Source organism: Enhydra lutris, unplaced genomic scaffold, assembly GCF_002288905.1.
Source record: "Enhydra lutris kenyoni isolate GAN:26980312 unplaced genomic scaffold, ASM228890v2 scaffoldscaffold16, whole genome shotgun sequence".
Classification (NCBI taxonomy): Eukaryota; Metazoa; Chordata; class Mammalia; order Carnivora; family Mustelidae; genus Enhydra; species Enhydra lutris.
The window spans coordinates 21,615,219-21,626,962 of NW_019154100.1; the positions used below are offsets into that span (position 1 = coordinate 21,615,219).

General features: G+C 39.2%; 1 protein-coding gene across 1 annotated transcript in view; it reads left to right on the forward strand.

Annotated features, from left to right (window-relative positions):
- The window catches only part of LOC111147335 (ATP binding cassette subfamily B member 5), a 114,285-nt gene extending 102,751 nt beyond the window's left edge, over nucleotides 1-11,534 (forward strand). The window contains exons 25-27 of the mRNA XM_022503327.1: nucleotides 3,043-3,249; nucleotides 9,157-9,303; nucleotides 11,337-11,534. Of these exons, the coding sequence (XP_022359035.1) occupies nucleotides 3,043-3,249; nucleotides 9,157-9,303; nucleotides 11,337-11,534 (552 nt within the window). The remainder of the gene's footprint in view (nucleotides 1-3,042; nucleotides 3,250-9,156; nucleotides 9,304-11,336) is intronic.
- The last annotated feature ends 210 nt before the right edge of the window (nucleotides 11,535-11,744 follow it).

Genomic DNA, 11,744 nt, shown 5'->3' on the forward strand with positions numbered 1-11,744 from the left:
CTACATCAAATTACACTTCTGCACAGTGAAGGAAAACATCAACAAAATAAAAAGGCAGTCTACCGAATGGGAGAAGATATTTGCAAATGGTATCTTCAATAAAGGGTTAATATCCAAAATACATAAAGAATTTCTACAACTCAATACCAAAAAGAAAAATAAATCCAATTTAAAAATGGGCAGAGGACCTGAAGAGATATTTTTCCAAAGAAGACATACAGATGGCCAAGAGACACATAAAAGATGCTCAACATCACTAATCATCAAGAAAATGTAAATCAAAAGCACAATGAGGTATCTATCACCTTAAACCTGTCAGAATGACTAGAATTGAAAAGGCAAGAAATAACAAATGTTGGCAAGGATGTGGAGAATAACAAACCCTCATGCATTGTTGGTAGGGATGTAAATTGGTGCAGCCACTGTAGAAAAGAATACAGAGTTTCCTCAAATAATTATAAATAGAAATACCACATGATCCAATAATTCCACTGCTGGATATTTATCCAAAGAAAATGAAAACACTAATTTGAAAATATATGTGTGCCACTATGTTTATTGCAGCATTATTTATAATACCAAGAGATGGAAGCAAACTAAGTATCCATTGATAGACAAATGGATAAGGAAGATGTGGTATATATATGTAATGGAATATTACTCAGCCATAAAAAAGGATGAGATCTTGCCATTTGTGACAACATGGATGGACCTAGAGCGTATTATGCCAAGGGAAATAAGTCAGACTGAGAAAGACAAACACCATATGATTTCATATGTAGAATCTAAAAAATAAAACAAATTAATAAACAAATAAACTAGCAGGATTAGACCTATAAACACAGAGGAATAAACTGATAGTAGCCAGAGGGAAGGGGGGGAATGGACAGAATGGATGAAGGGGGTAAGTGGGAGATAGAACCTTCTAGTTATGGAATGAATGAGTCACAAGAATAAAGAGCACAACATAGGAAATATGTCCAGTAATATTGTACTAGACTTGAATGGTGACAGATGGTAGCCATACTTGTGGTGAGCAGAGCATAATGTATAGAGAAGTTGAATCACTATATTGTACACCTGAAACTAATATAACATTGTGTGTCAACTAGACTCAATTTTTTTCTAAAATTGAAGAAAAATGAAAAGTCTACAAATTAGAAATTTTTAAAAAGAAAGAAATTTTGATCTTACAAGACATGGAATTCTTTTAGAATACAGGTGTTGGAGGAGGGGTCTAATATCTGTATCTAGAATCTTTTTTCATTCTCTTGGTTTAAGACAGAGATAAGTTTCCTCTGCCACCCTGATTCAGGCTTCCTACTATTCCCACTGGCCTTCTCCACCCACCAACTCTCAAAAATTTTATGCATGTTTAGAGGTTATTTAAATCAGCTCCATTAAGTCCTGCATCCTGATCTCAAAAAAAAAAAAAAAAAAAAGCAAATTCTCTCTCCTTAGAATTCCAATGACTTTTTCTCACCTGGCACCTTTCTTACTCTTCCTTGTATTCAGTTTTTCAATTATCCTCTCCCCCCAGCCAGCACTAGATCACATACACACAGACACAGACACAGACACAGACACACACACACACACACACACACACACACACACACACACAATTTCCTGTTCTGCCTCCTCCTCCCTACAAAAAGTCCTAAGCCCCTAAAAGTCAAAGACTGTCATATTAGTCCTCCTTCTGCAATTTATAGGTACTTTTTTTCCCATCACAGATTCTCAATGACTCTTTGCAAAATAAAATGGTTCAGAATGGTTCCCTTGTTACCAGTGATAACAATGAGTTAACAGTCCAAAATTAGGTAACAGTCATCTATTTACACATAATATAGCACATCCCTTACTTTAAACCCTCCAATGACGTCCTACTGCAGTTGGAATAAAACAGAGTCAATTCCATCAATCCTGGTCCTTTGTGATCTAGTCTCTGCCTCTCTCCAAACTCCTCTCCTGTCACTCCCCACCTTGACTACTGTGTGTCAGACTCCCAGCTTCTTTGTGTTCTTTAAACTCACTTATGGCCTTTGTTCTTGTTGTTCCCCTGCTTGGAATTTCCTTGCTCTAATCTCTTTGCTGACTCCTTATCATTCAAGTCTCAATCTAAATGCTTCTTCCTTAGGTAGGCCTTCCTAGATTACTCTGTAGAAAACAACGCATTTACCAACCTGCTTCCCAACGCATTTACCAACCTGCTTCCCCCCACATCCTCAGTCAATCTCAATTCCATTACCCTGTCGTCATGACACTTTCTTTCTTGAGTTGATTATTTGTTAGTGTGTTTATTGCCTGCCTGTCTCCACTAGAATATAAGCTGCATGAGGGCAAGAGTTTTATCTTGCGTACCACTATTTCCCTTGTACCTGAAGAGTCCCCATCAGCTAGTAGGTATGTTCATCAAATGCCAGCTGAATGTTGTTACATGTTCACATGAATAAGCATGGTCGTGTACAAAATGACATACCTCTCTGTATGTGGACTGCTATCAGTCTACACCTTCTCTCTCTGGGCTTTAAAAAGTGAGGTCCTGGGGCACCTGGGTGGCTCAGTGGGTTAAGCCTCTGCCTTCAGCTCAGGTCATGATCTCAGGGTCCTGGGATCGAGCCCCGCATCGGGCTCTCTGCTTGGTAGGGAGCCTGCTTCCCCCTCTCTCTCTGCCTGCCTCTCTGCCTACTTGTGATCTCTCTCTCTCTGTTAAATAAATAAAATCTTCCAAAAAAAAAGTGAGGTCCTATTACAGCAGAGGTTACACAAAGCACGAGGCTTTACTCTAGACCCCAGGCAAGTCTCTAGACTATGTGGCCATTTGTAGAAATGTCAAGTAAGTTTAGGAGTTGACATTTTAGGCAGTTACACTCTGCTTCTATACAGTATCATTTACAATCCATCCCTGGATAGCATTTTACTGTGAGGTGGCTTGAATTCCTACCCTTCTTATAATTTGTATATGTTTGAATATAGTGAACTGTAACGTGATATAGTTGTTGGATCTTCACATACCATTCTCCATTTTGCTTTTGACAGCTATTTGATGGTGTTGATGTGAAGGAATTGAATGTACAGTGGCTCCGTTCCCAAATAGCAATTGTTTCTCAAGAGCCTGTACTCTTCAACTGTAGCATTGCTGACAACATTGCCTATGGTGATAACAGCCGTGTTGTGCCATTAGAAGAAATAAAAGAAGTAGCAAAGGCAGCAAATATTCATTCTTTTATTGAAGGTCTCCCTGAGGTAAGAAAAATATCTGAAATCTTGAATTACAAAGCTCCCAAGTAAGCCAAAGTTGTTGTTTTTTGTGCTACTTGAATTAAACAATTTATTTATTGCTAGCATCTAATATAAAGTTAATATGTAAAAAGCAAAAAGATTGAGGTTTTTCTGTGATGACTTTTTCCAAGCCAAACTGTATTAATATTCACTGAATTAGTTTTCTTATTTTGATTCTTTACCTTTTATCCATATACATATATACTCTACTCCTGTCTATACCACTATCATCCTCCCTGCCCCTGGACTACTCTGGTAGCATCTTAGTCTGTCTTCCTGCTGCCAGTCTGCCTCATTATAATGCTTATTCCTCACAGTAACTAGGCGGATCTTTTAAAAACATAAATTAGGGGGCGCCTGGGTGGCTTAGTGGATTAAGCCTCTGCCTTCAGCTCAGGTCATGATCCTGGGGGCCTGGGATGGAGCCCTGCATCAGGCTCTCTGCTCAGCAGGGAGCCCGCTTCCCCCTCTCTCTCTCTGCCTGCCTCTCTGCCTACTTGTGATCTCTCTCTCTCTCTTTCTCTCTCTGTCAAATAAATAAAATCTTAAAAAAAAAAGCCATAAATTAGATTTTGTCCCTTCCTGCTTAAAACTTCCTAATGGCATCCCTTTGCATTTAGAATAAGTCCAGATGTCTTCTGTGGCTGGCAAAGCTTTCTGTGATCTGGTTCTGCTTGCCTCTGCAGTTCCTTCCTCACCATATACTCATTCTGCTCCAACCATGCTGTCCTCTTTTCTATCTCATGAACATACCAAGTTTTTCCCTACCTCAGGACATTTATACTTGCTGTTTCTTCAGCCAGGACCTCCCTTTTTCTGGCTCTTTGCAGAGCCAGCTCCTTAACTTTCAAGCTCATTGTAATGTCATCTTTGCCAAGACCCTCCATGGCCAACTTACTTAGAAGAGTCCCCATCACTCTTGTCACCTACTACATATTTATACCGTTTGACTTTTACTCTTAAATTGCTTATGATCTTTCATTATTTTTGTTGTACTATTTCCCAAATTTACTCCAAACTACATTTTGCAGAGACTCACTGTGCTAACTTTACAGTAAACTTTGAAAACCAAGATATTTCCTAAAAGAAAGAAAGAATAACTTGTTTCTCAGTGTTTTTAAGTTTAACTGTAGTTTACCTTCATATCACCATTACATATATATATATATATATATATATATCCATAAAGAAATCTGGCACCAAAATATCATTTTGGAATAGGACATTGGACATCACATCTAGCAGCAATGTAAATGACCATTTGTTGTAGTGAAGAAAAGACAGGAAGTTGGGAGATGACTTAGGAGCTATTTCCAGTGTTATGAATGCCTGGATTAGTAATTATAATGTGAAATAAAACAAGGAAAAGGATTTAAAAGATATTGGAAAAGTGGAATTGCCAAGACATGGCTCAGGATTGTCTGTGAAAAGTGAACAAGAAAGTGTATGATACACTGGACAGCGCTGGAATAAAAGTACAGAGTGTGTGATGAGAATACAAAGGAAGGAATGACAAATTCTCTAGCTCAGAGAAAATCACACAGAAGATGCTGTTTTAAACCAGGTGTTAAAGAATGAGTAGGATTTCTCAGGCAGAGAGGAGACAAATCCATATTTAGAAGACAAATAAGCTCACATGGAAACATATACATGTAAAAGAGTTTTAGGTGTTTGGAAGGAAATAAATTTAAAATCCTGAGCATAAGGCATAAATTGGGGAATTGAGAAGTGGCCAAAACATGAGCAGAGACTAAATGTGAAGGTTTTGATATATTAGCCTAAGAAGTTTAGATTCAGTCTTATTGGAAATAGGAAACCACTAGATATTTTTTAGGTAAAGAAATAAGCTGATCAGATTTTAAAACAAAAAACTATTGCTGAAGCTCAGCCTTTTATTTGCTCATCCAGGAGGCACTGTGGCCTTTGTGGTGATGGCAGAGATTGGCATTAAAAGGACAAGGCCTTGGTGCTTTACAACATTCTGGATGAGAGCGGTGCAGGTCCACATTTTCTGTTCCCCAGTTCCAGTTTCCAAAAGCTGTTACACTCCATCCCTTACACACATCCCTTACCTTGTTATGTTTTGTGCTTACTTATTTGTTGGACAAAATGATGTGAAGCCATATGTAGTCTTTATTAATCCTACTTAAAATGAGTAATCAACTATTTCTTCACAAATATTCATATATTTGATTACCACTTGCTTCCCCAGAACTTCTGAAGGTGTTATTATTTACCACATACTAAATATAGTACACATATAGTACATATACATATGTACATATAGTACACACAATTTGTGGTAAATTTTCTTCTAAAGTCAAACAAAGAGGGGCACCTGGTTGGTAGAGCATGTGTCTCTTGATCTCAGGGTTCTAAGTTCGAGCCCCATATTGGGTATAGAGATTACTAAATAAATAAATAAGGTTGTTTGCTTTTTTTTTTTTTTTTTTTTTTTTTTGAGAGAGAGAGAGCAGGAGGGAGGGGCAGAGCAGGAGAGAGAATCTTAAGCAGGCTCTGCGCCCAGCACAGAGCACAAAAAGGGGCTCGATCTCACAACACTGAGATCATAACCTGAGCTGAAAGCAGGAGTCAGATGCTTAACAAAGTGAGCCATCCAGGAGCCCCCAAAACAGAATTTTTTTTTTAAAGATTTTATTTATTTGTCAGAGAGAGAGAGGATCTAGAGCGAGCACAGGCAGACAGAGTGGCAGGCAGAGGCAGAGGGAGAAGCAGGCTCCCTGCCAAGCAAGGAGCCTGATGTGGGACTCCATCCCAGGACGCTGGGATCATGACCTGAGCCAAAGGCAGCTGCTTAACCAACTGAGCCACCCAGGCGTCCCCCCAAAACAGAATTCTTAAAGAGATATAGCCCTAAGGGCTTCTGGTAAGGGATTTTGGACCTGCCTGGCAACTCAATATCAGAGGGTGAATAACAAGGCATTAATTTAGAGTACGCTCTGGATAACACATCCATACTATATGCCATGGAGGTGATCCACAGGCATCCAGAAATATCCACCTAGGAAGAGAGTTGCAGCAACATGCCTTGCTCTTGAGGATCCTCTGAGAAACTCACCAGATGTAGATTCAGGTCTCAGTCAAGCCGTATCATGGCTCCTTGAATAAGACTTCAACCACTGAAACCACCCTAAATTCCTCCACAGAGCTTGCAGGGATTCCTTAGAATACAGTTGATTTAGGATGAGACTCTTTTTGATGTTCCCTCTAGAACCCAACTGGCTTTTAGCCCCAGGTTCATATTGAAGAGCCATTTTTCCCTGAGCATGTCATAAACAGGTTGCATATTTCAGGACACTCACAATCCATCCCAGTGTTTGCCAGAAAATTAATTTAGATTTTCAGTTTAAACAGGAGACTGAGAGGGCACCTGGATGGTTCAGCAGTTAGGTGTCTGCCTTCGGCTCGGGTCATGATCCCAGGGTCCTGGGATTGAGCCCAACGTCGGGCTCCCTGCTCAGTGGGGAGTCTGCTTCTCCCTCTGCCTGCAGCTGCCCCTGCTGTACTCTCTCTCTCTGTCAAATAAATAAATAAAATCCTTAAAAATAAATAAGTAAACAGGAGACTGAGGGGTGCCTGGGTGGCTCAGTTGGTTAAGCATCGGCTCAGGTCATGATCTCAGGGTCTCAGGGGCCTGGGATTGAGCCTCTAGTCAAGTCAGACTCCCTGCTAGTGAGGAGCCTGCTTCTCCCTCTCCCTCATAAAAATAAACTCTTTAAACAGGAAAATGAAACTCTGTAGTTTTTTTTTTTTTAAGATTTTATTCATTTATTTATTTGAGAGATGAGCACGCCTGCATGAGCAAGGGGAGGGGCAGAGAGAGAAGCAGGCTCTTCACTGAGCAGGGAATCCGATGTGAGGTTTGACCATAACCTGAGCCAAAGGCAGATGATTAACCAACTGAACCACCCAGGTGCCCCTGTCATTCTAAATTAAAAAATGAAAACCTTTACTTCAAGTATCTGAAAATGTTTTTAATTTGGTATTGAGACAGGTTTATATTCACATTTATAATCTGTTCTGTTTAATGATGGACAAAATGACTTAATTTCATCTGATTCATTCTTGATGCTAATTATTTTCCTATAATCCAGAGAAGGCCAAGAAATGCAAAGTGATTTCTAAGCTAGTATTGTTATCTTCTTCAGCCACGCTAGAATAATCCATGTACAATTTAAGGTAGACTGGCAGAAAGAGTTACAATCCATTATCATTTCCACCCAATCCTCTCTCAATTTTTGGTTTAAGGTTGGATTCTCTCATTTGGATGGGAACTTTTTGGTATGTGGAAATGAATGGCATAGTTTTACCTGATTATTCTGCCCTGTGAGTCCAAATTTAATAAAATGTATGTTAGAAGGCAGGGGCCCTGCATGCTCGCAGTCCTATATAAAAGCACAGAGGAGATAAAGTCTGTTTTCTTTGGAGAGCATTCACTCAGAGAAGACACTTCTCCTGGGCTTTAGTAACTCAGATACCATTGTTTTATATAAAGGTAACAACTGTGTATTTTGAATTGAAAAATGAACTTTGAGGTGAAGTAGACACATTTATCATGTGCCTGTGGCTGTGTCACAGGCTCTCATGATACCGACTCTGCCCGAATGGTACCCCTTGAAGGCAGTCAGATGTGGAGGGAAAAGCAATTAATTCAAGCTTCTCTAAGGCACTAAGACAAAATGAACAGCATATTAATCACCTGCTGCATCTTCACTGTGATGCTGCTACAAGGCTCCACCTTTAGAAGGTTGTAGAATTAGGGACACCTGGGTGGCTCAGTTGGTTAAGCAGCTGCCTTTGGCTCAGGTCATGATCCCAGTGTCCTGGGATCGAGTCCCACATCGGGCTCCTTGCTCAGCAGGGAGCCTGCTTCTCCCTCTGCCTCTGCCTGCCATTCTGTCTGCCTGTGCTTGCTCTCTCTCCCTCTCTCTCTCTCTGACAAATAAATAAATAAAATCTTTAGAAAAAAAAAAAAAAGAAGGTTGTAGAATTAGACTTGCTTTCCCAGTGGAGTCAGTCCATCCACACATTCTTGTCTGGATATCAGTAGCATATATTTGTTAGACAAGTGGCAAGGGGTACTAGAAAGCAGTGTGAAACCTTGGAGGGAAGAGAACCAATGGGACAATCTAGAAAGCAAGCGGGAGCCTGCTCGCACCGACTGAACTGACAGGTCATGATACAGCAGACTACAACAGCTTCCGGATACTCCTCTAGCAGTTTCTTTATTCTTCTGTAGAGGAAAACACTGGAGAAAATGTCATTAGTAAGTAGGAGGGCCGTGGAAACATTGGGAGTGGTAAATGTCCCTATTATGGCCTGAAAAGATGAACGGACTGTCTCTGGGCGCCAGCTTAATTTACTGCCAGGAGGATAACCTGCAGGACTGAGAACAGAATCCCAGGCCCTAGAGAGATGTGCCTCTAGAGGTTTGGTGAGAGCCAGAGTGAAGAAACCCAGTGATTTCCTTGTTTTTATATACTTTAAATCCTTTTGACCTGAAAATAGAAGGTAATAGAATTTAATGCAAAAAGATTTCTGTTTACTGGGAACTTTCTTTTGCCAGTAATTTTTTTTTCTTATGCTTTAATTCAAACAATCCCTTTGTAGAAACATAATGGCAAAGGTCTGCTGTTTGTGATCAACGTAGATATGTAAATGAGATGGTACTGTTTACTGCTGGTTTAGCATTTATTTGCAACAAAGCCCAAGAATAGATTTCAGCACTTGTTGGGACACAAATTTTCAAGAGTAGCAAAATTTGAAATATTTAGATGGTTCTCGCCCACAGTTGTCATGCTAATTTAAATAACCAAGCCTTGCTTTCTTAATTGCATGTTCCTGTAATAGAAATACAACACACAAGTTGGACTGAAAGGAACACTGCTTTCTGGAGGCCAGAAACAAAGACTAGCTATTGCAAGGGCCCTTCTCCGGAAACCAAAAATTTTACTGTTGGATGAGGCCACTTCAGCCCTTGATAATGAGAGTGAAAAGGTAACATTCTCTTATTTCTTCTCAGAATATTATATCAAATAAGAGAGTGGAGTATTGTGAAAGAAGTCAGGGTCAGTTTGGGACAAGAAAGACCTTGAGAGAATTAAAGTTTTGGCCTTTAAAAAAAGTAGAGGCTGGTTGGGAAGGTGGGAGGGAGTTGGGGCACAGGACATCTTATGTTCTAGAAAGGTTTTCTCATTTGAAATGATTTATCAGTAAAGGCACAATTCTTGAAATGTTTCTCCAGTCAAGGAAAAGGCCCAAGAAAAATAACTTTCCCATTTTATTATTATTCTTATGATACCAAACAAATCAATAAGGCAATCTGCATGCATAAAAGAATAATCTAGGGCTGCCTGGGTGGCTCAGTTGGTTGGGCGACTGCCTTCAGCTTGGGTCATGATCCCGGGGTCCCGGGATCGAGTCCCACATCGGGCTCCCAGCTCCACGGGGAGTCTGCTTCTCCCCCTGATCTTCTCCCCTCTCATGCTCTCTCTCACTGTCTCTCTTTCAAATAAATAAATAAAATCTTAAAAAAAAAATCAACAAAAGAGTAATCTACACTGCAATGTCAGAGGCTGCTAGTTACTCCATCCTCTATAGACAGTCAGCTCTGAGAACAAAACAAGAAAGCAAAGAGATGTGACAATAGACCTACACTGCAAGCTCCTTCAGATGTTTAATTTTGTTATGTCCTTGTACTCTAGTAGTTTCTTGCACATAGTAAGCACTTACTTGTTAAATGAACATTGGTTGAATGAATGATAACTTAAAATTTACTAAGTGTCCATCATATGCTATTATCTCAATCCTCACAACTTGATGAATTAGTTTATTAGCCATGTGTGTTTTATAGGTTAACACACTAAGGCTTAGAAAAGTTAAGTAACTTCTCTGAATTTTAATAGAGCATGTCTGATCTAAGAGCTTATGTGGTTAACCATCACACAATTGCTTTTGTAGATGATTATCATTCTTGACTTCTAAGTAGACAGTGTGTTACAAAAGAAAAAACCATGATTTTTGGAATCAGGCATACCTGAGCTGTAATCCAGGATTCATCGATTACTAGCATTACGACCTTGGTCAAATGACCTGGACTTTTCAAATCTCAGTTTATTCATAACAAAAATGAAAATATCCCCCATCTTATGGGGTTATTGCAGGGACTTAAATTAGATATCAATCATTTGATTGAATATTTTATATATTCAACAGATACTGGTTTTCAGCCTCCACTCTCATTTCTTCTGTACATTATAACCCATCATAGCTAAGACTTTAGCCAGGACAATTTTAAAGCTAAATTCTACCAAAATAAATAAATAAATCCTATGAGAAGAAATGAAGTAAGTAAATTAGGCATTCTAGAAATAAGTCAATCGGAGAAAGACAACTATCATATGATATCCCTGATATGAGGAAGTCGAGAAGCAACATGGGGGGTTTGGGGGGCAGGAAAAGAATAAATGAAACAAGATGGGATTGGGAGGGAGACAAACCATAAGAGACTCTTAATTTCACAAAACAAACTGAGGGTTGCCAGGGGGAGGGGATAGGAAGAGGGTGGTTGGGTTATGGACATTGGGGAGGGTATGTGCTATGGTGAATGCTATGAAGTGTGTAAACCTGGCGATTCACAGACCTGTACCCCTGGGGCTAATAATACATTATATGTTAATAAAATAAAAAATTAAAAATTTAAAAATTTAAAAAAAAATTAGGCATTCTACTTAGATGTGGAAATACTACTTTCTGACTCTGAGTTTGGAACCACCTACTTACATACAGACAACCATCTCATTTTTATTCATTATCACAAAAGCTTTTCTAATTAGAAGTCTAAATATATCTATAACTACTTTTTCTGGATTTCTATTGAGTATGGTGAATTTTTCACAAAGCAGAGCAGTTGCCTTTGGGGATAAACAAATACACAAAGAATGTTATGAGGTTACTTTTATCAATTTGATTTGGGTAAGTTTATTTGCATCTAAGTCAAGCTAGCAATCACAGGTCCTTTTCTCTTCCAGGTGGTTCAGTATGCCCTCAATAATGCCAGAAAGGGGAGGACTTGCCTAGTGGTTGCTCACAGACTCTCCACAATACAGAATGCTGATCTGATAGTGGTCCTGCACAATGGGAAAATAAAGGAAAAGGGAACTCATCAAGAACTCCTGAGAAATCGAGATATGTATTTTAAATTAGTAAATGCACAGTCAGTGCAGTGATGCTGTTGGAGTTAGCACATATTTTGATCTTTGTGTAATGCAAAGAATGTACTTAATAATTATCTGGCATGTTTTGATCTCTTTTATTACATGTATCAATACCTAGAATCATGCTATTCAAGTACAGACATGTTCTGTGTACACAACTTCTTCTCTTCAGATTTTTTTAAAGGAAACAAAATTTGCTGAACTCATGTGAGATAATGCCTG